Below are 26,256 nucleotides of genomic sequence, written 5' to 3' on the forward strand. Positions count from 1 at the left end.
TTTAGTTGCATTTGAAAAACTTTCAAACAGCAACCATTAAGAGAATATTAATGTAAAGCCTAAAGAACACCATGAACATTCAAAATATTTTCATCTAATAGATAAAGAATTACCCTGAGAAAGTATATGTAGCAGCAATATAAATGAAGTTTTCATAGTAAAGCTGCTTGCTATCTTGGAAGTCATTCATGCTACAGACGATTTCTGAGGAGCCTGCCCCTTTAACTGTCAGCATTATAAAAGGTGGCAGAATAGGTTCATCCCATGCATAATCCAGAGAGGTCATGGGCTTCACTTCAGTGTACAGTCTTGGCTCGACAACGCCGTGCTGATTAAAAACAATTGGGACCTGTAACAGTTATGAAAGAGGATTTAGTTTCACACAGAAATTGTTAATCAGACAGATTTTTTGCTATCAGTTGTTCATTTTTCAGGAGTTGATCACTGAAACATGTTCAGCTCACTTCCTCCCCAATGGTTTCATATGCATTTTCTTCCATTCGAGTCTCAATTAAAGATAGTCTCAAAGGGATGAGAAATGTCATCTTTGCTTTTATCTGTCATCCGTGGTTCAAAATGTCTTTAGTCCCATGGTAGCATCTCAAACCCTCCTAATCAAAATTAGGAGACTTGCCCAGTTTTATTTAACAGTTCAGTACCAAAATCCAGAATGAGAACCAGTAACTATTAAGAGCTCTGTCTCCTGCTGTGACCACTAGGCAGTCAGTAAGTTACTGTAAAATATGCAAAGTAAATTCTCTGATTTTTATAATCACTGACATGGAAGCCCAAAAGACAGAGAGGAAGGAAGTGGCAGCAGTAGCCCCAATTCTTTTTACAGGTTATTCAAGTGCTGAAAATAACACAGAACAGATTACAAACTATCACCCTAGCACAATTTTCTCATCACTAATAATGCTCTTCCTTGTAAGACTTTTAATGCACTCATAAAAGCCACAATGTTAGCACTATTACTTGAACAAGAGGTAGTTGAGTACTACCAATTTTTACTAAAATTTCAGAAAATTATTATTATTATATACAAATAACCTCTTGCCACACACACTTTCATTTTATTTCATTACACAAGCTAGTCAGCTCCCTCTTCTAACAAATAAAAAAGAACTTCTACTTTTCTTTTTTTACTAAAAATGAAAGAAAAAAAAGTGATTTTTTTTCTCTTTTACCTTGGAAAAATTGTCTATGCGGAAAGGTGGCGGTAACTGATCTGTGTCACTGAACGCAATGCGGTATGTGGCTCCTTGAAGAGTAATTTCTACTCTTAAGAAGTAACATTTTCCCAGGGTGTCCCTGAACAAGAACAAACAAATTCAAGAGAGGCAGGCTTCTGATCTGCGTTACCCGCACTCGTAAGTGTTAAACAGCTGCTTCTATCAAAAAATGGAAGTATGCTACAGAAGATTTATATATAATAGCTACCTCATATTAATATGGAACGAGTTATTTTTGTTGACCTCAAAGCCCCCAGACCAAATGCAGTTTGGGACATCCATTAGTCTCACACATAATAGTTGATCATAATCGTTACGCGGCCAGTGGAACACGACGCTGGAACCAGGAAGTGTGGAGATATAGCCATCGGGATTGGATGTTCCCTAGTAATAGAAATTGGTAAATACATGTCCTATAGGTATTAAAAAATACAGTATTAATCTATGTACCTCTCAAATACAAACACAGCTATTATTCTGTTAGGTGGATGCTGGTATTAGAATAATGAGAAAGATCTTCATAACCAGCCAACAATACTTTCAAGTATTCTAACTTTTTGGTTAGAAGCTGCTGTGACTAACTACAGGTACTGTAATAACAAGTAACAAAAAGGAAGCATCTTACCCGACCTCTGGCAAATTCCCGCTGAACAAAGGCAAGCTTGTAGGTTGATTTATTATCTAACAGGTAACGGGGCGCAAATGTTACCATACATGTATCAATATAACGGCCTCGGCCTTTTTTAACATCAATACCTAGTAATAAAAACAAGTTAAAAATAAAGCTATTATTTACAAGAGAAAACAAAAGACATCTGCCACAATATATTTCACATAACAGAAGTTCTTTTTCTTGGGTTCCTGAGATGCACTGTTTCTGCCATACCACTGCCATACCTTGAAACATTATTTTAAACAGTAAACATAATTTTATGCCATCTGTTACCCTCTGTTTCTCAAGTACAATTTAGAGATCATAAGCAATTAAGAAAAAGCTTCTGCAGAAATTGTACTTTACATATACTAGAAGCACAAGGAAGACAGAAGTTGCGCTCCTCCACATCAGCCTACAGAGGCACCACAAAGCAAAACCCACAGAAGTAGCACATGGCTGAATGGTTACAGTATATAGACAGTCAAAATAATCAAAGACAGTAATGCGGTGGGATTTCAAATGTACTTAGAAGTAACATACAGGGGGAATAAAGACACAGAAAGAACAGTTTTTAAATGCAGTTATTAACACTCAATGATGAAATGTAAAAATAGAAATAACCGAAAACTTATTTTTAAGCTAATGAAATTCAAAATAAAGACGTAAAAATACTTAGAATACTATTTTTTTGTTTAATAATTTTCTCTGGACTCTTAAAAACCTTTAACAACATATGTTTCCCTGCTGCCATTGTTTCGTTTCCTGTGTCACTGACATCATGTCTTCCCAAGTTCTACAGTATTTCTCAAATGTTCCTATCAGCACATACCAATGTTATAAATGAGGCCTGGACGGTTTCCATGTTGGATCACTTTAAGGGCTCTGACACCACTACCGCCATCCAGGGAGAAACCCTGGCACCAGCCAGGCATACCTTCAGGATGGATTCCTTTTCCAACCCGCATTGTACAACTAAGGGTAAGAAGAAAACACAAAGGATTTACTCATTTAAATGAAAGATCAGATATCAACATGATGCTGATGATCAAACACATACCCAGCTACAAAAAGAACACCTGTGTTTTAATATAAAAGCATTAGAAGCCACGATAAATCTCTTCTTGAGTAATTCATTCTGCATGTCTGCCATAAGCTCTTTTAACATATTGGTCAAGACTCAGTGACCATTTCTTGTAAAAGGCTTGGTAATTTTCAGACCGATTAACCACGACAACATTTGTGTGTCTTTTTTCTTTGAAAGAAAAAAAAAATATTGGGGGGGGGATAAATTTTACTGTTGTTCATTTGAGCAAAAATCCCAGAACACTTCAGATAGATTTACTTTAAATCATGTTCGTATTTTCATGGAAAAAGCCATGCCATTTCCTTTCACATCAGAACCACAATAGCTCTGCTGCATGTGGACTTCCTGCTACTACTTCTCTATTAATATTCAGAGTTTAGAATAGGGGTTTGGAGTGGGGTTTTTAGTGGTAACAAAGTAATTTATACAACTCAGTAAGTCTCTTCATAAAGGTTTTTGATTTTCTTACAAAAGAAGCATGAGTTCAAAACGTGCAAAATAAAACCAAAGCAGCCTGCAGACGCAACAGAACTAGCCAACCAAGGAGTTTTCAGTAGGAAATGTCTAAAGATCCAATATGCTTATTTTGGTATTTAGAAACTTAGTAACTTAACAGGTCATCTTAATAGGGAAAGACTTTTCCAACATGATATTCATACTAATATATCAGCACCCAATCCTCTGTGAATTACTTTCATACTTCCTAAGGTTCCTTCTTGTCTGTTCTTCTTGTGGTATTACTTACAAGTTTGGCTGTTCTTTATCAGCGTAACAGAATAGAAGTGGGCTGAGGCTTCTAGCAAGCTCATGCTCTTCAAACTGACCTGCAGCATCTGTTTTTGCATTATCTTGTCTGAAGATAAGCGGCAATCCTTTAAGTAAACACAAAAAATGGAGTGTCAAACTACACTTCACCTTTGCACAAATTAAAATGAGAATGGTAAAAACTACTTCAAATTAAGGAACAATCTAAAATATTTCAGTTGTAATACTAGCCATTAGTCTGCATGCATTCTCCTTTCAATTCCTCGTCTAACCTGTTTAACAGCTAGACCTATTAACAGCTGCGAGCCACGGAGTCTGGTCCATGCAGAAAAGGAGTTCTTGTAGCTCTGAAAGTGCCAATGGATGTTAACATAGAATAACTGCAAATTAGACCTGTTGCTTTCTCAAGGCATATCAGTCTTTGAAAACCACAATTTTAACAGTGATTAATCTATGTTGATTTATTTAGAGGTACAATAGCTCATGTTTGAAAATCTGCAATATAGCAACTAAAACGTCTAAGTTACCTGCTGTAACATTCATCAAACAGTAGCTGCTGGCACTGTAAAAAAAAAAAAATTAAAAAAAAAAACTCCTGCAACTTTGATTCCTCTTAAGTAGTGTTTAAAAGTGCTATCTGGCTAGAAAGCAAATCAAAACACTGCATAAAATCTTTATTTCCCAGTTCATGATTACAGCTATGAAAGAAAATACTGTAAAAACTTACCTGTTTTGTTGATTAACCAATACGGTGCTGAAATTAGTATTTTTAGAGAACCCTCAGCACGACATACAATCCTTATGGTCAAATTTAGTAGTCGCTTGTTGACATCATACAATCGCATCCGCACCATATAGTTTTGTGTCCCAGGAGGAATCAACAGCTCCTTGCAGATCGGGAAGTTTTCTAGCAATACCCCTACGAAAACAAAACGAAACAAAACCAAACCAAACATCACCCACACAGAAACATTAGTTTCTGATAAGCATACAGGTTGGTGTTTCATATGGCTTCATCTTCCTGAATATTTCATACAGCTTACCCAGATTAACTTTTAAATCTGCCCAGTGTAGTAACCTCTGACCTCATGAAGAAATGCCTCAATTTAAGTCACAAGCAGCAAAAAAAGTTCTGTAAAGAACCCTGCTTAGGGCTAATTACTGCCTTAGGCATCAGAAGTCCAGCCAGTGTTGAATAATTCCATACGTACTCTCAACACCAATTTTTTCTGTCAGAAAGAAAACAGCAAAACCACCCAAAACGTTGGGAACTTATTTGATGTATTCCCTTCTTTATCACTGTTCTCTCCAGTTTCCACTCTCAGGAAAATGAGAAAAGAGCCGAATAAGGAACAGATCAAGACAGCTGACAGATTTGGGGGAATGATGGCAATATTAGTATTTTTTTTGGATGCGTGCACTTGGTTATTAACTGTAAGAAACCCTGCAACCCAATGAAATAATCACATAAGTGTTTTCAATTTTCTCATTTTTCACTTCTTGCACCATAGTTCCTTGTACAAGAAACAGTTATACTGAGGTACTCCTCTAGGAGGATCAGAAAGTAGTATCTGAAAAAGAACCTTACCAAGCTCAATGTTCTGAGATGTATCAGCTGTGTGCAATGCTGCCTCTTTGCCAGGTTTTAACGTCCCGTTAATTGGCATTCCTTTAACATAGAACTCGAGTTCACAAGGTAGCAAGTTACAGATTACGACCGTTGGCAAGAGATAAATAGTATGCCCAGGCTGTCTGAAAATCTGTTTAGCACTGTCAGAAAATATGTTGGAAGGCATGTAATCCGGATAATTTTCTTTCTTTATAGCCACACAAAACCTGTGAAGGCAGACATATAGGAGAAGTAGTCAATGAACTCGACAGAATAATTGAACCCTGTCTTTGTGTATTGCACTAAATCCCACAACGTGCTGTAACTTCAGGACTGATAGCAAAAACAGCATTTAGAATTGTTCTCCACGTAATCACTTTAGAGTTCGATTATAAGGTATTTTGTATTTATGCCTAACATTAAGACAACAGGGGTTTCCTCATTTTAAGCAAAGAATTAATTTAGTCACTCAAAAAAACTTGTCTGTTCAGAGACCTAACAGAAAATTGCTTTTACAGATGATCAACTTTAAAACTAACTTCCATAAACTCACAGAAGCATGTTATCAACTATTACTAAGAAGAGTTTTAAATAGTTAAGTAAATTATAATCATGTTCTTTGCCCTTCTTCCCAGTAGATATATCCTTGCTTTGGCCACCTGACACTTGAGTTTTTCATTAGTTAAAGTAAAAAATTGAATAAGTAAACCTTCATTTTAAATAATTTGTTAATTTTCCTTCCTGTGACACGTTCAAAACCGGCATATTAAGAAATGAACTATGGAACTGACACACAGCAGTAACTATATAGTACGCAAAGGTCATTTCCTGAAGTAACTTCCATAATCTCTATTCTAGTATTTCCTAAATTGAGAGCATCCCTAAATCCGTCCTATCAGATAACTACAAAATTCCATGAAGTCCTCACTATGCAGCAACATTTTTGGGCTTAGAACAGACTAAAGGACATCCAGGACAAAGAACAAGTATTTGTGAACACGCTATGGCAAACCACTCATTATTCTCAGTGAGACAGACTAGATAATTTAACATGTCACATTCTATTTTCTAACCTTTTCTTTTTTACAATAAATACTAATAGTGTGCTTACTTTGTATTCTCAGACATTTGCTAACAGGCCCTGTCAAAGGGGCTTCAAGGAGCCCCACAGAAATATAGCTGTTATGCTTCAATGCTTTCTCATTATTCAACAGACCAAACAAAACATCCCATTAAACTGCAGAAGCTTTCATCTCTAAGTATTTTCTTTCCTGTTATTTACTTTCACAGTATTTCATTTATCAGAAGAAGATAACACAGCTTACAGAGAAATAATTAGGTCTTAATTACCTGAAAAATCGGCTATTTTCAGACTCCATTGAATGACACTCTCGCTTGCTGCTACATACTTCTGCTGTCTTCTGAACATTAGTCCAATGAATTGGAGCCTTACAGAAAAAGACTCCCATTCCTTTCGGCCTGGCTTGCAAACGCCAAGATGTAAGATGTAATGGAATAGCAAAGGAATCTCCCGGCATAACTGCTGGAAGAACTACAGGTTCTGCAACCAGAGAAGAAAATACACATATCAAAACAGGCCCCTTTACTGAAAAGCATAAAATTTTCAACTAGCAAGTCTCAAATTTTTGAAGCAACACATTCCGTTTTAACATAAAACACTAGCTACTTTATGCATGTTTCAAACACCAGCTTTAAGCCCTATTAACTATCTGGCAGCAGACAATTTTAGGTGTGTAAATCTGAAACTGGAAACAGACTAAAAACTTGCTGGAATTCAAATTCTTTCTCCTTGGGTGCTTTAGTGAAAATGCTTATTTCAAAAAGACCTCATTTATTACATTTTGGACACATTATCAGCATATCACTACATTTCTAGATTGCACCTTTGCATGCTAACACCTGAAACCTTCTAGACTACCGCTAAAAGACACAACATGCTACATACAGAAATAAGATTCAGTCTTTACAGAGTCTCAGCTTTCCCCGTTTACCTGAACAATAAGGAAAAATCCTACTGGGTTCTCTAGCTTACCCTGCTGATCGCTTTCTTCTTAAGATTAGCCATTTCCCCTCCAGGGAGTTCTACTCTGTTGTTAACCATTACAGGCAGCGGTGAATCTTCTTGGGGAGGAAGCTAAAGATTCCTCATAGAATGGAAGGAACATACAACACTTACTGTCAGGAGCAGAAGGACTATCTAGTCTTAGTTCCATTGGTGTTTCCAGCTTGTTCTTCACAATCAAGGCTGAGCGCACTGTTATCACTTTCCGAGCGCTACCTTCCATGGTAACTTCAAATACCACACGAACTGGAGGCAATGAAGAAAACTGGAAGATATTTAAAAGCATTAAAAAGCTCAGGTAATGATTATACCTGGAAGAGGGACACCTCAATTTTGAAGCAGTAACTGCTGGAGTAAAAACTTGCCAACTGAGTCCAACTACATCCAACGCCTAATGTATATACAGCTTCATAATGATGATTTACAATCCTGTACCTCTTCCTCAAAACACAATAAAATTAACTATGAAAAAGCAATTCTAAATACTACTAACTCCACTATTTTTTTCAAAACGATGCAAGTTCAAATAAGAGCAACACAGATCCTAAAAGAACACTTTATACGCTATCTCACTATTACATTATTTTATAAATTCATGGAATTTGAATTCCAAGCCTCATATAATTAACAGTCACTCATCATTCCTATCTGTCAAAACTAAAAAATAAGGTGGAGCTTTCTTAAAATAGTCATACTTTCTTCACTTTTAGCTGCCCTTCTACTGTGGTGTTTCATCTCCTACATTACACAAAGTCATTGCCACTTCAATCCTGAAAACCACATTTTATATGGGCTCACATGCTGGAATTCACATACTGGAATTTAAGACCCATTCTTCAAACAACAATTTACATGGGTGAGGAATGGTAAGTCATGTTAAATACTTGATCCGATTTGAAAGTTCGTTTTGTTTGCTTGACTTTTGTTTCCTTTCTATTGAAAAGGTTTTAGAAGGATGGAGAAGCCAGTTCACTTGTAGAATTATGCTAGTCTTATTTAAGTAGCTCTCAAAAAATGAAAATATATACTCACGTAGACTTGTGGATGTATTATATTTGTTCTACTTATTGGGCTTCCAAGCTGGGAGAAAAGTAAACAAGAAAGTTAAAATTGTTCAACTTCTAAGTTGAACTCAACTTACTCTCAATTGTAATACAGAACATTACTACAGAAGAATAAGCTAAATACTTTCATCACTTTGTGTTTCTGATCTTCAATACAGCTTGGAAAACATGTCAGAACTATACCAGCAAAACCTGTTTGTAATACTGCTTTAAAAAGAAACGAAGCTGAAGGAAGAAGGTTTGTTGAAAAAAAAGGAAAAAGCTACAGAAGATGTTCCTGAACAGCAATTCTCATTAATTTGCATCGTTGTCCTTCAAGAATCAAGTTACAGAGAAAGATGATGCTTTTTATGCTTCAATATGAAAACATCAGAAATTATTCAAATAAGAGACTACTGGCGCTTGTCAGTAGTATCATGAAATTAGATTCTAATCCTGTTTTATACCAAAAAGATCTCAACTTCCAATTTCTCCAGTGCTCAACAATTTTCAGTAGCTAGTCTCAAAACAACTAGTTTCAAAATCCACAAGATCATTTTTATCACTGAGCCTCAACCACCAACTGCCAGCCTGCTGATTATTACAATTGCATTTTTCCTTCATGACAAGTATATTTTGTCTAAGCAGCCACATATTTCAACAATCTCTGGGCTTACAGGAAATTGCCAGTGTTGTTTATTTTAAGTAAATTAAACACATGAAAAGCATTCCTGCAATAGAAGAAATAAAAGTAGCTGCTGAAATGCTGTGCTGATTTAAAGCTCAATCTCCATGAGTCCATGGCACTGTCACTAATATATTAGTTCTGCCATTGGAAGCTCTGACTGCTAAGCACAGACTAACTGCTGACTATTCTGTCTGTGTTTTTGTTATGCGTAAAACTGTCAGTTAGGAACCCAGCATCTCCAAACCCTCCCAATCCAAGCTAACTGGAAAGAAGACAATCAGACAACAGCAGCTGCTTTAAGATCAAAATCTTGGAGACATCATTACTCTCAAATTACATATTCTATTAAAACTAACACTCTAAATCAGAACTTACAGTAGAAGAGGATGAGTTCTTATCTGGTGCAGCGTATCGGAAAAATGTTCCAACTTTGTCTACAGATACTGGACTGACTTCTTCCCAGCCATTTACTCTCACTTGCAACTGATGAATTCTTAGATCGTGTGTGTGCCTACCAGGTTAGATCAAGTTAAATTACTATTAACCATTATTATACAGTGTAAACGCCAAACAGTTCAAACCAAGAACATCCTCTGGATTCTAAATAAAGAATTTCACTGAAGCGTTTAAAAAAAAAAAAAGGTCTCGAGTTTTTCCATTTCATGGATAAAGACAGACCTGATTTTACATCTGTTCAATTGTTCCACCTTCCCTAATGAACATACAGAAGTACAACTATGTCGTACAAGTGAAAATAAAAGTATGCTACATATTTGTTAGGAAGTCCTTCTAGTTCTTAACACTGATAACGCTTATGCTCAACAACCAACGCCCCAGCCTCCCCAGTCCTTTAGGATAAAGGACATCTTATTTGTAATTGAGGTCCCTAAGTCTTTCTAAAAGCTCATAATGATCCAACTCACGCCTAGGAACAGCTGCCACCAATAGCAATATATGCTGCTTACTAGACAACTGATCATTTCACTCTATACATGACTTTTAAATATTTAAAAACAAAACATTAACAGGAGATTTAAAAAAATAACAACTTTTTATTTAATATCTGCTAGTGCCCTCACAACTATGATCATATGTGTTCCATATATGAGTGTGTCAAAACACATCTCACAGCCTGGTCCCTTCACCTGTGTCTGAGTTTCCCCCTGGCTTCAAATTCAAATGGAATCTCTTCCCCAGTGGTAACTTCTTGCCATTCGCTGACATTATGGGCATCATCCAGCAATGTCCCATTTTCCTCAGGAACAACACCTGGACTCCCACTGTGAGACAGTGCAGCCCTGTGAAGAGAATCACATCATTTTACAAACTGACAAAAGGACTACTTCAAGTAACAAGTGCTTTTTAGTCTGCCTCAGTCTACAGAAGTCCTGCAGTAAACACATATACATCATGAATGTGTCTGACTGGTTTTCAAATTCTCTTGGGCCTCTTGGAAAAAAAAAAACAACCTTTTTTTTTTAGCAGTAAAACTATCTCACTGTCAAAGAAAAGGCTCTTAACTAAGAAAGACTGGGAGTTGCCTATGTTTCTCTGCAAGAAAACGAAAGCACTGAAAACAACAGGGTTTGGCTGACATGTTAGAGAAGCCAGACAAATACTGTCAAAGTGATCCCACAACAGCTTCTTACCGGGTAGGTGTTGTAGTTAGGGTAGCAAACCACAGCGTGCATCCAGTATGATTTCTAAGAGCAAATGGAACAAACGGCTGCCTGCGTTTTGGAGTCTTCATTTCAGCTATAAAACAGAATAAAGATTTGTCTAAATGCCTGTAAGAGCATTCATCAAATGCTAATGTAAGATGAGACACAATGGCTGGAGAACCACAGCCTGCACTACTAAAGAAGAACAGATCAAAGAAACAGCATAACAGATTACTAAAAACATTTAAAAATGTAGTAACTATTATAGAAATGGTACAAAGGAAACAGAAAGTCTTGCCCTACATCAACCGCCCCAGGAACTGAGCTTAATCTGTGTGCTCTTTTGTTTCTTCATATCAAGTCTTGTAAAATACTATGCCTCCAGTTATAACTAACATGTAGAAAACCTAACTAAAAACCCAATCATAATCAGTAACTTTTCACGTACATACAAATGCTCATAAAGTATTAAACACATGTTCACTTATAATTAAGATTTATGCTCTATTTAACGTGACCAATACGGGATTACCCGGTACCCTCTTTAAATGGGACTTTTCTCCTCAAAGACTGAACAAGTAGAATTGTTTTCCTATACAGGATAAAGCCTAGTAAAAAAAGTATGAAATATAATTTGAATGCAACCAAAGGTAATCTGGTTATGTTAAAATGCTGGGACAGCAAAACCCCAGAACAAGAAACTTCACCTACAATGTTTGACTTTTTTCAAGTATGCATTACTAACAAGCACACAAGCGTTACTCTCGTCTTCCATACTGCAGTACATCATATCTGTGAAAATACTTACTGTGTTTGGACAGAAAAAAAACCCTGTCAAATTCCAGTAACTACTTAAAAAGGAAGATAAATGGCTGCTTCCTAAATACATACATCTTTTTGTATGAGAGAAGTAGGAAGAAGGCACACACAATAAATCAGCTGCTTAAAGAAAAGGTAAGACAGAAATGAAATCTATTCCACAGAATTTATCTTCAGTCACTCCAAAGGCTGACTGATCTCAAGTTGAAGTACTTCATGTTCTGAGACCCGTTCATCCCACTACCACATGTTGAACTAAGAATAACTTCAGCACAGGTTTACAGAGGCAAGAGGGATAATGCAGGGTGGGTAGGTAAGTTTTTGAAGGAGTTATTGATGATTGCATACAACTTTCTTCCAAATCAATGACAACAAATTCCTATATACCTTACATTGTCACTGCAGACTTAAATCTGATCTCTCTAAAGCTTACAGAGAAAGTTCTTTCCAATTAAATGGCAAGAAGATGAAATTCTTGAAAATGAAAACTCTGATTTTTGCCAAGTACAAATAAAACAATCTTTTTAGTGTTGAGCTTGACTTTATACAATTTTTTGGCTAGCTCAGGTTCTACAAAATTACAGACCAGAAGCCAAGTGAACTTCTACTCTGGCATTTAATCGATTGCCAATTTATTTTTTGAGACTTTTAAAAAAGAATTTTTGGGACTATGGCCTGATTTTCAAAAGAAAACATAATGTAAAAGTTGGATTTTGAGACTACTACCTGACCTGAAAATAAAGACTACCATTACAAAGAGGTTTGTTTCGTAATTCATTTAGTCATTTAGTTGCAACACCCACTAAAAGCCAAACAATAAATATTAAGAGGTTTTGTTGTTTGGTTTTTTTTTCCACAAGAAAAACTTCCTGAAAAATACCTCAGAAAAATAAATTGTTCTATCATTTTCCAGTTTTGGGGTTTTTTTTAAACATCTATGAACTGTCTGCAACCACTCAGAGAAAATGTTTCTAAGGGGCAGTCTGAACGGGCCACAGATGTAAATTTATAGAAAGCTTTCTCTCCTCCCATCCAGCAACTTTTCTACAGGGGCAACATATTCATCAAGTATGTTGTTTTGTCTTCCATAATGTCACAAATCTTAAAAAACAAAAATTAAAAAATCTTATTTTAATCTGTATGGTTTTGCCCAAAGACTGTACTGTCAAATATAAAACAAACAACAGGATATTTATTAGGAATGCCTTACTCCCTAAGGCTTATTGAAAACAGATTGTTCCTTCCGAAGGCATCTTAAAGTTTTAAGTAGCTAAATATACATGCTGAATCAAGCGTAAGTATGTATATCAAACATACTGCTGGATATTTTTAGAATAGAAAATAAAAAATCTTGTGATTTTATTACGCTATTTTTAATCACAGTATACTGTCTCTCTAGAAAAGGGACATTGAATAGTCAACAACTCATATAACCTTCCTCAAAAAGACAGTCTTCCTACATAGGATTAGTTATACTTCTCCCTTCTTTCCTGAAGGGCTCAGAGAGGAATGCAAGAGAAAGACCAGGATGAAATATTAAGTTAAGCAGCTTAAGTAGCTGTTATGTTGTTTGGTTTTGGGTTTTCTGTTTGTTTGTTTTAAATATAGAGGCCAATCTACCAGCAAGTCACACATACACCACAGTATTTATTGTACAAGAGCCTTCCAAAAAAGAAAAAAAACCTTTTTGTCTCTCTCTGCTATACAGTACCTCTAGCATAGATTTGATGCTCTAGGTTAGTCAAACTGGCTGTACTCCTAGTTCTAAGGTAGACAAGAGGAAGGCCTGGCAGACAGGAAAGACAAAGTTAGCAGGTAAGAAAAAACACAAATACAGGTAGACTCTTCCCCATCATGCATCAGGAAAGACACAGACAGTTGGCATCATGCAATCTGTGTATGAGTCGCTACCCATTTGCTTACACTAAGTTGGCATTTGAATTGCTAAAATTTCTTCCAGAAGTAACACTGGGAGAAAAGCTGAAAAGACCTGCCACATATCAAGAGCTATTACTCAGAGAATTGTTTCACAAATATAACAGCATTTTTTCCAGAAACTCAGTCATTGGGGATACAGATATTTGGGGATACAGAAAGAAAAAGACCACCTCTGAACTGCGCACACCCTGAACTCAATACTCTTATTTAATCTTTGACAGGATAGTCACTCATTAATTGAGAAAGTGTGACAGAAAAAGGAAGCAGAACTAGCAGTGCAAAGTTCTCACTCAAAGCTAAGTAGCCAGAAAGGTTTTTGTTTTTAAAGAACTGAACACAATTGAACAGAAAATAGCATTTTTGGTTTTTTTGCCAAATATCTCTAACAAGTCATTGTATGCTATGAAGACCAAATATTTATGTTTGTAATACATTAGACAGATGACTCTGTATGTCAGGACTGTTTCAAATAAAGTGTGATTAATGAGTATCATACTCTGCCCAAAACATGGTGGATCCACCGAAGAACCCATCCAGTCTTCTGAACTGATTACATTCACTTCTTTGTCCTGTTTACAGTAATCTTCCATCCATGACTGTTTGGTACATGTGTATTGTTCTAGAGGAATATAAGCAAAGACAGTGAATGTCTCCAAGGTGGCAGTAAACAAAGTAATTGAAAAGTATGTTGAATTCATAACACTAAAGTTACTCCACTTTAATGGCAAAAGTTTTACCTCACTGCTTTTTCTATGAGCCTCTTGCGTAAGTTAAAGACAAAAAACAGCTCATGAAATCACATCAGCGTCTTCAAAACCAAATGCTTTTATATTCTTAAGATTTTTTTTTTTTTTTTTAACTTTCAGTGGAATTCCATGTTCTTAAGATACTCCCGTGGCAATGTAAAACCTCTCAGTGAGGAGGCAATTAACCTTAAATATTTTCATGTTAGAAGCAGTTTCTAATTTTTTTTTTTTTCTTTGTAAGAGGTACATGCACATTCCTGCATAAATACCAAGACACCAACGGAGTCCTCTGGCACAGTATTAATCAGGAACTAGCCTTACTACTTGTTATCACTAGTATTAAAAAGCATCATGGGAACTCCTAGGAATCATTGATTTGCGTCTTTTCCTCCCACCTTGGTTCCCTCTTTCTGCCAACCCCACAGGCCTTGCGGGAGAAAGGAACGAACATTCAAGGAACAAGGAAGCCTCTTCTGTTACATTTGCAAGCTCAGCCATTTACATTTTTTTATTATGACCACCAAATTATTCAGATTTGCATACCAAAGAAGCAACAATATTTCTGGGAAATGCACATAATCATAGTCTCACAACACAGAAGCTTACATGAAGATTGACTTAATGATGAACAAAATGTTTTGATTTCCTGAGGTGGGAATTGACAGTTCAGGTTTTCAGAGACTGCAGAACTGAAATGAGTAGCTCCCCACTATGCCTGTCAATGTACTGAAAAATGACGAGCTGATCAAAATATTTTTAAGTACTGTAAAGTATGGAAAGCTTCAGATGAAAGCCTGTTTCTGATTAAAAATAAATTTCAAATAACATATGAATTTGATAGAATTCATATGACCAGAGAAAGAATTCCTACTAACCTCTAAAATATGTAGCTCATGTCTTTACACTTTCACAGTATCTGATAAAATACAGGCTGCCTAAATGCACACCTGTGTACAATATCACGTGAAGTATCTAGGGACTTGGGCCAAATCTCCCTCTCTCCATCTATGGGACACCAGCAGGACTCAATTAGAAATGTCTGCCATTTTCAGTACAGTGAAAACTAGACTGTACAGTGATGCTCTCGGGGAATACTCCTACGTACCTATGAAGACAGAGGTAATGTTTATATCCAAACGGTGTTTAGCCTTTACTTCCAGCTTCAGTCGGGAAGGGTGGAGGCGGCTCGAAGCTTGTTGTTGCCAAGAAACTGAACATGGCCATGGCTCAATAAATGGCTCCCAGCCTGAGAACAAACAGAAAACGTCACATGTATTACACATTTGAAGGCCACATTGGAATGCTGTTTACATACCTAAGTATTTAATAATACAACTTTAATAATGAGATCCTTTACTTTCAATCTGTGTTCAAGATGAACTTGTAAGCCTACAGATTTAATTTACTAGCTAATACAAAGTTGCTCCAGCTCCTCCATTTGAACCAGTGTACACTCTATGTAGAGTCTTGCAGAAATATCTTAATTCCAAGGAAAGCATTAGAAGGCAATTACAGCTTCATACTGAAGTTAGCTGGAACCAAGTTCTCTGAAATAGTTTTGAAAATTAATTTCACACCGTAAGTTGGCCTACTATTCAGTATCACAGAAGACAAAGGTCTAAAAGCTGTTTAAAAAAAAACACCCTACATATTTTTAAAAACAAAAAAACTACCTTGTTATTGACAGATAATTCCCGAGGTTGTGGCCACCAATTTTGTAACAGAAAATTTAGTTTCTGAATTCAGAGAAAACACACAACTAGATTATTTCTTTTGTCAGTGGCTGACCTGTATTGAGGCATAACTTGCTTTTTTGTATCTAAAATATAAATTATGATGGTCTTCTTATGTTAAACCATTGTCTTCAGCCTAACCGCCTACCCTCATGTCCTTTTCCTCCCTGAAATAAGTAACAATTTGATGCATCGAAACAATTAAATACTAAAAAAGAGAAGTGAATACAGAGACAGCAAGTTACGTAACTGTCATGTTCTTGGATAACCTTTTTATGCAATCACATTTGAAAAGTTCAGTGCAACTTTCATATCAGCAATCACTCTACTTTCCACATCCCTCCATCCAATATCAAGTTAGGATATCTTGTCTAAGATCACATGTTCTCACAGACACACACACGATCACAAAAGTCAACCTTTCACATTCCCTTATATGTATTTGACGTTGGGTGAATTTCAGGCTACTGTAGTAGGCAAGGCTGTTTTCCTAAACTTAAAGAAAGAAAACAACAACCCCCCCCCCAGTATTTCACCTGAAAGCTCACGATTGTAATAATCTCCAGAGAGGGTAAAATGAGCGTAGCCTTCAGGGTTGGCTCTCAAATGTTGGAGAAAATTCAAACCTGCAAAAAAAAGTGAATGTTATATTAATGCAAAACAATGAAGTTTCCTGATTTTGCGAACTGTTAAGTAAGCAATGGAAGGTTTTGTCTTGTCTTTTAAATTGAAATGGTACAAAAAGCATATCATAATACTCTTCAAATAACATTTATAGACAGCCATGCTTTACAACACGGAGCCTCCCTAGGGTTCTGCTCAGGACAGATTCCATTTGTTATGTGATGTATAAAGGGGAAACCAGAGCCTTAACCCTACAAAGACTGTAATCTGCTTTAAAACAAAATTAAAACAAACATAAAAAAAATAAAAACCAAAAAAAGAACCCCCAAAACTCCACACAACAACCACCACCACCAAAACACTGTTAGTTGAAATTTCATGAGTCCTAAGAAACTGGAACATGGTGCTGAACATACACAGTAACTGATGGTAATTTTATGCAACTCACTCAGCAGAACAAGATACTCACGTGCATGGTGCTGAACATGCATAAAATTACCATCAGTTACTGTGTAACTCACTCAGCAGAACAAGATACTCACGTGAAAAGGTTAACTCAGCAAGGGGAACGTCACAGTCCATGCAGTCATCAATAAAGCAAATGCATATACTTTCTGCTTTTATTTCCACTCCAGAGATGAACTGAAAAGGCACAATCCCCTGGCTATCTCGACCAGAAGAGGTCAGGGAAACTGGTTTCAAAGGTTCAGCATTCTTAAATAACCAACTTGCTGCTTTTTTCAAGTCACCTTAGATAAAATGAAACGACCAATCACTCATCATTTACTTTCTCAATGAAGTGTACTTATTTAAAAAACATACTGAAGCAAACTAATTCCCTCTCTCTCACGAAGTATAGCAAGACACCAACAGTACCTTGTATGTGTTCTATTTAATAACATAAATATGAGAAGATTATAAAAACACGTTGGTATTTTCTAAGAATAAGAAATGTGTTTTGAAGTTTGCAAACCAAGTGGCAACAAAATATAAATCTATATTAATACTATGCCTATAAATAAGTTGGGAAACATGACAGTGCTAAAGAAAAAGAATCACTTATGTTAAAGCTGCATCTTCTTTTCATGTATTACATGTAGAAGTAGGTAAAATATATGATTCAAAAAGGAAGAGATGAAAACAAGTGCTCTAAAGAGATGGATAATAGCAAGAAATAGGTATACCATAAAAGAAAAAAAACAAACCCCAGCCCAAACCCCCAAACAAAAATACACTCAAACACCCCACACATGACATCCCAAAAGGCAGAAAGGATCTTTGGGGAGTGGTTTCTACACAGTAGTAGAACAGAAAAATGAGAATGCTTAAGATTACTTTGGCTCTGTGTTGGCATATAAAGAAGAAAAGGAAATACTGCCTGTGCATCAGTTACCTTACAGTCTGAAAGTTTTTACTTAATTGCAAATTAGGTAATATGAACAACCTGCAAGGCCAACTAAGAGTACTTGAGGTTACCTTGGCAGATCAAAAGAGCTTTACGACAATCTTCCATACTGAATCCCAACTCCTGGAGGCGAGCCAGCTGTACCTCTGTAATTGAACAGTTAACCAATCATAAATCCTTGACAGTTAGCTACTTGTTTTCACTTCTAAAATTAAGATATATCTGTATGAAAAATGGGGGTTTGTTTGTTTAAGATTGCAACTGTAGAAAAAGCATATGATTCAGCACTGCTTTTACAAAAAACCCCAAAAAAGAAACCCCCACCCCATAACGTTTACATTCTAGAATATATGGGCTATTTTTATTCTCCTACAGGAAGCCAACGTACTCCATGAATTTCAGTTGGGACTAAAATTTTTTTTGTAAACCAACTCTTCATTCAGAACACAATTACTTATTTACTTTGACCTCCCCACATGACTCTCAAGTGCAGTAGCAAAGAAGAAAGCCTTTTTCACTAGTGTGTATTTCCTCATTATTGTCAGGCAGTGGTTCAATTTTTAGTTTGTAAAAAACAAATTTTTTTTGTTCTAATTAATTAACTAATTTTTTTAGTTTGTAAAAAAGCAATGTTTTTTTGTTAATTAACTAATTTTTTTAGTTTGTAAAAAAGCAATGTCACCAAAACACAAGATTACTAGACATGAAGAGATCACTGGTAATTATGATGCTTTCCATTTCACTATCAGTTTAACGAGTTTGAAGAGGTGGCCCCTCTTCTCCTTTAAAAGTTTGCTACCTAAGAAATACTCCATCACGATGATTTATAATGACAAGTGATGCTAAATAAAACTTACTATAAACCAACCCACTGTCATACTACAAGCAGAAAAAGAAAAAAAAAAAATCTATTTTTTTCTAGTACCATCAAGTATAATGCTATCATCAGATAATTCAAAGCAATGAAGGGTTTTACACGATATTTACACGATATCAACATCTTTTGTGTTTAGCATATAATCTAGCTTCACACTACAGAAACCTCCTTTAGATATAAAAAATGGCTTCACTCCAATAGTTAAAAACATACCGAGAACGGGATCCAACACACGTTTGGGTGCCTCTCTCTTTTCATGTGTAAAGGAGGAAGTCTCATTCACCAGTGCTAAACCAGAAGGATTAGCAGTATTTTCAGCAATCGATACAGTTGAGTCAGGCATAGCTGCACTAGTCTGTTGAGGAATTGACTTTGCAATTGCCAAGAACAGTTGAACATCATTGTATGACAGTCTGATATCCAGTGCTTGCAACTGAATCTAAATGAAAAATTAAAAAATAACATTCAGTTACCCTTTTAAACATGTTTTTCCTGTATACTTTGGATAATAACAAAGCTTTTCCCAAAGGAAGACAAAATTTAATATTAAAATCTGATGACCACACTGTTTTAAAGCTCCAGTAATAAAATTACCAAACTTGTTACTATTTACTAACAACCAATATTCATTTAAAAAAAACCCAAAAGCATTAAAACCTCTTATTGGGGGGGGGGAAGTTTTCCTTTGGTAATGGTAAAAAGAAGCCTCTAAATAGATTTCTTCTCTAATAAACACTAATAATGAGATACAGAAAATAAACCTTTTTTGTTCAGTTATTAGTAACTATCTAACATGTCTACATTACCAGCCCACCTTAATGGTAAAAAGAAGCCTCTAAATAGATTTCTTCTCTAATAAACACTAATAATGAGATACAGAAAATAAACCTTTTTTGTTCAGTTATTAGTAACTATCTAACATGTCTACATTACCAGCCCACCTTTTTCCCCCACTATTAATCTCTATAATACATCCCAGAAACCACTCCTTCGTTACCACTAAGAGCACTTTCTGCATGCTTATTTCTTTGCCTTTTCCACTTCAGGAAAAATTTATCGTACTCTTTTCTTATACACTTGAAAGTATTCTACTGAATCCTTGGGCATAAAAAAAATCTGTGCAAGATCATGATCTAGTATTCTCTATTGCATGTATTTTTATTCAGGCCTTTAACATTACCTCTAGAATAGGAGGAAAATCCTCACTATTGAAAGCATCCAACAGTCCTGAACCACTTGGGTAGGAAGCATTCCCAACAAGTTCCATCTGAATTTGTACTGGATCAATAATTGACAGTGCGGTCTCTTGCTCATTTCCTAACCGGCATGAAAAAACCTAAAAATTAAAAATGGTTTTAAAAAAAATTAGGAACTGAGAGAGCAGGCCTGGCAAGAACCTCGAAATCAAAGACTGACTCTCTATCACAAAACATGAACTACAGCCAAACTGTTCTCCACAGACAATTCCTTTGTAAACTTTAAGACAGCAGAGATTCCAATATCTTTCCAGACAATTTATTCCAGTGCCCAGCTAGGCTGTAAGTTCAGGAAAAGAGAATCTGATATGCAACCAAATATTCCCTTTACTGCTAAGCTTAACTCCACTACACCTCCTATCACAGATACGGAAAACGCTTTGTTCTTTGGTCTACAATAACCATTTAGGATTTACCACATCTCTGCACAGCCTCTTCTTCTGAGCAAGTTCTTTTAAACTTTCCCAATATATTACGTACCCCTCAATTCTGAGTGTTCTTGTTGCTCTCCTCTCAACTGTTCAGAGCTTCTTCAGCTCTGTTTCCCCAAGACTGGCCACAGCACTCCAGCTGTGGTCCTACTCTGCTGAACAGGATGCAAGGATCACTTTGCATACTCAAAATTCCTACTCGTAAAAGATCCCTACTGGCATATCCCAATGGCATGATACTGCTTGTTCACCTCAAGTCAGTTATGATCACAGCTTGCAGGCCTTTGCTGACCACATGGGCTTCTGTCTACCCAGTCACTCCTCAGCTTTCAATTAATTTGCCGGTTTACGGTTGGAAGCTAGATTAGTAACCAGCAATATTTTGAGATGACAGTCAAGTGTTTCAATGTCTTAACAGAAACAATATAAAACCATTCTAAAACTGCTGTAGAATGAGAGCATTTGATGAGGAGCTAACAAACTTCAAGAATCATCTGTGCACTACTCCTGTTGTATATTTATTTATAATAAAGTATCTTTACAAGCTCCTCTTATTTTAGATGTTTTACAAAAGCAAATTTATTTCTTCTTACCTCAATGCCAAACAAACTACCAGAGAAAGGACGATCTAACAACTTGGGCTTGTAAGTGAGAACAGTAGTCCCCTTCAAAATAATTGCATTGGTATCGAAACAAGACACGTCTTCAACGACCACAAATTCCGTTCCTTAACAAAACAAAAAGACAAATAATAAACAAGGCAATTGGAAATACCATTAAGGTATTTTAAGCATTTGTAGCAGGTTTCTTGATTTTCCATTCTTTAAAGGACCTTTTTTTCCCCACTAGCACATGACTTTTAATCAGAAAAGCTCCTAAAAAAGCACCAGAGAAGAATACATTTACCTGTCACATTGACCTTAACTTCCAGTTGTTTTTCTGTAGACACGTGCAATGATGAACGTTTTGTAACTACTCCACTTTTCACTGTTTTTGGAACTACAGTTGTTTCACTGCTATAAGTGCGTTGCCAGGAAGAAAGGTGATTTTCTCGCTTTTTGGTATCTCCAGGAGTATATAAAAAGTCATGAACAAGTAACAACCAGTCAAATATTAGAAATACACGAAGATTGTTCAGAACAACTGTGAAACTGGAGGAATCCTTAGTAGACCTTTTAAGAAGAGAGAAGCATACATATGAACTTTACATCTTGCATATATTTAAAATTATGCAGAAAACTACCAGTATCTAGCAAGTAAGAACTGTATGGAACTTTATAGGGCTACACTTAGTTTACAGCGTCTGGCCTTTAAAATACACACACACACACACATATATATATTTAAACAGATTGAAATTCATCAAGTTGCTGTACCCACAGAAACCCAACAGATCTTAACCACATGAATTCTAAGCTGTAATGATACAAAAGATGAATTCAAAAAATCTATGTAACAAGAAATTGATTATAAAAGCTCCTTTAATACATTTACATTATCGATACTAATTTGCAAAGTCTCAAATTTTAAAACTGATCTTTTTATTATTATTTTACATCTGTTCGGTATCAAACCTAACGTACTGCATGTGAAATTTAGTCCTGGCTCCATATCCCTCAGATTAGACATACAATGTGTTTCCTCTCACACTCTGACAGCATTTTGCAGCACAGGAAGCTTCTTTGTCATTCAGAAAAAATGCTAGCCTTACTGAACTTTTAGCATCACATTTTGAGTATCTGGCTAAGAGGGATAAAAGTGTTTGGCTTCATGATCTGGAATATCAATTATATTTGGTCACGCTAACTGGAAAATAATCTAAGTGCTTAAATACCATGAAACAATTTTACATTCAACACAGTCTGAACTATAAAATCTCTGAAGAACTGTAATTCCTTTGTGAGAAGCAGCCTGCCTGCACTGCTTCCAATAGTAAAAGCCTTTAACCCTCCCTGGCTCTCCAGGATATTTCCAAAAGGCACGAGCCAGTATAACACTATCACTGAGCTCTGCAAAAGCTTACATCTACTGCCAAGGATGCTCTCACCAGTAAAAACGTAACACATGCTTATGTGGCTAAAATTTAAAAGCACAACAGTTGGGAAGAAAATTCCTGAAACTACCACTCATAAACCAGATTAGGCTATACTGTGCAAACTATCCTCCATTCTAGGCAGATAGTTGATCAACAGTTACACCAGGAGTAATTTTTTTTTTTTTTTTTTTTGTAAATCCCATGGCATTTTAGTTTTATTCAAATCAAAATCTTGGTGTCTTTCTGAACACAAACTTATTAAGTACTTAAAACCATCATGCATTATGCAAATCTATACAACAAATTTCTGTCAATTGCCTAAAGTTTGTTTGTTTTTTTATGAACAAGTGTCTTCAAGATTTTCTACTGGATTAAAATAGTCCACAGATTTTTTTTCAACTCCTGCAACTGCTTCAGGAGGTATCATACTTATACAAGAGTTAGAAAGCTGAGTTTGGTCAGTGAGCCCGATTAAAAGCGAAAGCAACATCTCTAGTCATCTCACTTCACACTCTTTTTTGTTAGTTAACATCCCTCAAGAAAACACCATGCTGATACAGGTAAATACTGACATTATACTTTGTATTCCTGTTTTCACTATTAAAGTAGAACAAAACCGATATCCACTGTGATACCTTTAAGCATTCCATGAGATTTGGATAAGGAAAAACAAACAGGGTACGATAGAATACAGAAGAGACTGTAGAGATTGTTTTTTGAAAAAGGTGCCATTTCTGTATTTATTTGATTCTCTCAGAAAGGCAAGTGTGACACCTACTGGAAAACAGCTTTCGCGCAACTTATATTAAAAATTCTATAATATGGTTTTATGCAAACATACAAGTGATAGGCCAGACTTATCAAGCTTTAAGCACTACTGATTTTAATAGGCCAGAACCTCATCTGATACATTACACATTCAAATCTAAATTTTTTTTATTGCAACGAGGGGGAAAAAAAATAAATAAATCCAACAACCTTCAGTTAACTAATAACTGCAGATTTCAATCTATCAACTACCACTGACCACCCCAAAAATGCCTTCGGATTTAAATCCAATGCCAGCAAGTTTATCTACATTAATAACAGCTGTACTAAACCCAAGACAATCCTGAGAAAGTATGTCATTATTAAAAACAAACAAACAAACAAATCCCAGAATTACCAACCTGAAGTGCAATTCAATCTGGATTGCTCCTGGACTACTAGTATTCTTTGATGACTGAAAGATGCAATTGAACACATTCGGCATGCCTGCAGTAGACTTCTGTCCAGCATAACGTGTGTCAAATGCCATCATGGAATGAGAAACCAAGTTTACAGACTTTGTTCCATTTGAAGAGCTTTCAAAAAGCAACTTGGATTTCTTAAAATCAAACCTAGGAGAATAAAAAGCAAAACAATACATTTATTTCTAGAAGTGACTTCTTTTAAAAGTATGCATGGTATACTGCTGATATCTTTCATTTACGTATTTTCTAAAACAACTATAATCACATCTCACGTCACAGAGATAGAAAGTAGATCTGTACTGTATGCAATAATATTTTCCACTGATACAGAACCTCTGGATTAAAAAAAAACCCAAAACAACATAGCAGAAATCTGTTTTTTTAAGATTACCTCTCAACATTTTCTTATTTAGAATACCATTTGTCCTGGGCAAGTCAACTGATTACTGAACTGTGACTTCAAGGACAACTTAAAATACACAGATGGTATCTTTTGAACAGTGTCATTCCCTTTCATCTTTCAGATCAGCTAAAACTCTCAATTTGGACTCTAATTAAGAAATTCTATTTCATTGCATTATTAAACCATCATTTCATGTATTATGTTAATTCCTGTCCTATAATCTCTCAGATGAGCAGAGTATTTAGGATAAGGTATTCAGTAACAAAAGACAATTCATACCTGGCTAACGAGCTGCATCCGTCTTTTCCTTTTGGATCCATCAGTTCCAGACTCACATTAACCATGTCAACGAGGAACGACATAGAAGTATACACTTCTCCACTCAAAACTGTCTGAAAGTGGAAAACACCAACATTCTTTTTAAGATCATCTGTTTCATTCCTGAATTAATATTTCAGACAAATGCAAACAGCTGTAGTGTCTTCCTCCTTCAAAGAGTTTCATTAACCATTGCTGGGGAAAAAAGTTATGTTTCACAACAGTGTAGCCTTCAACTTGAAAAATGTCTATTAACCATTTTCACACTACTGTTCTATAGCTTCTTTGTTCTTAAACAAAATGTTGCCATTGTCATCCCTCCAAAAAAACCAAACAAACAGTCAACAATTCTTTCAAACTGTTTCAGGTACCTTCTATTATTATTAAATCAGATTTGTAGTTTCTGAAACTTTTCTTTTTTTTTTAAAAAAGTTTTAGGTGAAAAGCCTGACATAAAGAGCATACTTGTACTAGTAGAACTTTACTCATTCGTCCCTGAGCTCTTAAAGAGAATCCTAGATGCTTCCTAGCAACTTTTCCCCCTGCTGTGGTCACATATTTGCTTCTTAAGCAAAGATTACAGTCATGCAACACAGACAATGCTTAGAAGCCCCACAAGATCAAGAGAAAACATGTTATTCAACAACTTCCCTTCCCAGTAATAAGGATAAATATAGATTATTCCCAGATGCTGCCCACACTCTTCCTGAAAGGATAGTATTTGACAACAGCCAAATAGGCGATACTTGAGAACCTGCTCAAAAAAAAAAAAAAGGCTCAGCTTTTATTACTGAAATTCTTCTTTCAGATTTATAGAACAAAAAGACGGCTTTTAACACAAAGTAATACACATTCCATAATCTCCTAAGTCTTTAGGAGTGTCATAGACACCATGGGAAAGGAATCATCACCCTGCAAGTGATTACAGGATAACCTTCATGTCCCTCCAAAAAGCTCCATTCAAATGGAAAAATCTTAAAGCTTGTTAATGTACCAATAATATACTGCAATAGCAGCTCAGCTTAAATACTTCAGAAAAAAAAGTACACTTTTCACAGATTTGTTAACTTTTTTCCCCGACTGATATATTTCAGCAGACCTAAAATGAACTAACAAATACAAGCAATGATGGCTGTTTCTCACACGTCTCTTCTGAAGATTAGAATCTCAGAAACATGAAGCCATCATAAGAGCAAGCCACACCTGAAAGCACAACAGTATTGCCGAGACAAACCTGAATTCACAGGAGTATCTACAGACAAAAACGTTCCTTCGCTGTTTGCCTACCTAAATTTTCTTTTTTTTTTTTTTTTTCAAATCTACCAGTCCACCTGGTAAAACTACAAGAAAATAACAGATATTTAGCCTAATCAGCAAAAACCCCAGACATTTCAAGACAGAATTTCAACTGCATATGGTTCCTCTTACATGAATTCTTGGATCCTGCAAATCATAAGGCCGCATGAACTCTTCTATTGGCTCCCCAAGGTTGTTCTCCAGCAGTCCACGTATCAGTTTGTACTTATTCAAATCCAGAGAGCAATGGACTGATGACAGATTGCCATGTATTGATATGTCTGCAACTGCATGACTTAGCTCTCTACAACAACAGAAAAAAC

At 35.9% G+C, this 26,256-nt stretch overlaps 1 protein-coding gene across 1 annotated transcript in view; it reads right to left on the bottom strand.

Annotated features, from left to right (window-relative positions):
* Positions 1–26,256, bottom strand: part of VPS13D (vacuolar protein sorting 13 homolog D) — a 111,156-nt gene that overhangs the window by 55,396 nt on the left and 29,504 nt on the right. The window contains exons 28-54 of the mRNA XM_009289605.1: positions 26,066–26,237; positions 24,599–24,711; positions 23,854–24,063; positions 21,556–21,821; positions 21,243–21,376; positions 20,143–20,298; positions 19,176–19,401; positions 18,157–18,231; positions 17,223–17,429; positions 16,593–16,682; positions 15,429–15,569; positions 14,074–14,196; positions 13,351–13,425; positions 10,809–10,914; positions 10,305–10,457; positions 9,535–9,670; positions 8,461–8,508; positions 7,543–7,693; positions 6,696–6,906; positions 5,325–5,572; positions 4,464–4,655; positions 3,717–3,843; positions 2,717–2,859; positions 1,858–1,988; positions 1,441–1,616; positions 1,188–1,311; positions 114–349 (exon numbers count right to left, since the gene is read on the bottom strand). Coding sequence (XP_009287880.1) covers positions 114–349; positions 1,188–1,311; positions 1,441–1,616; positions 1,858–1,988; positions 2,717–2,859; positions 3,717–3,843; positions 4,464–4,655; positions 5,325–5,572; positions 6,696–6,906; positions 7,543–7,693; positions 8,461–8,508; positions 9,535–9,670; positions 10,305–10,457; positions 10,809–10,914; positions 13,351–13,425; positions 14,074–14,196; positions 15,429–15,569; positions 16,593–16,682; positions 17,223–17,429; positions 18,157–18,231; positions 19,176–19,401; positions 20,143–20,298; positions 21,243–21,376; positions 21,556–21,821; positions 23,854–24,063; positions 24,599–24,711; positions 26,066–26,237 — 4,170 coding nt within the window. The remainder of the gene's footprint in view (positions 1–113; positions 350–1,187; positions 1,312–1,440; positions 1,617–1,857; positions 1,989–2,716; positions 2,860–3,716; positions 3,844–4,463; positions 4,656–5,324; positions 5,573–6,695; positions 6,907–7,542; positions 7,694–8,460; positions 8,509–9,534; positions 9,671–10,304; positions 10,458–10,808; positions 10,915–13,350; positions 13,426–14,073; positions 14,197–15,428; positions 15,570–16,592; positions 16,683–17,222; positions 17,430–18,156; positions 18,232–19,175; positions 19,402–20,142; positions 20,299–21,242; positions 21,377–21,555; positions 21,822–23,853; positions 24,064–24,598; positions 24,712–26,065; positions 26,238–26,256) is intronic.

The sequence above is a fragment of the Aptenodytes forsteri genome, unplaced genomic scaffold, assembly GCF_000699145.1.
Source record: "Aptenodytes forsteri isolate BGI_AS27 unplaced genomic scaffold, ASM69914v1 Scaffold61, whole genome shotgun sequence".
In the NCBI taxonomy this organism is placed as follows: domain Eukaryota; kingdom Metazoa; phylum Chordata; class Aves; order Sphenisciformes; family Spheniscidae; genus Aptenodytes; species Aptenodytes forsteri.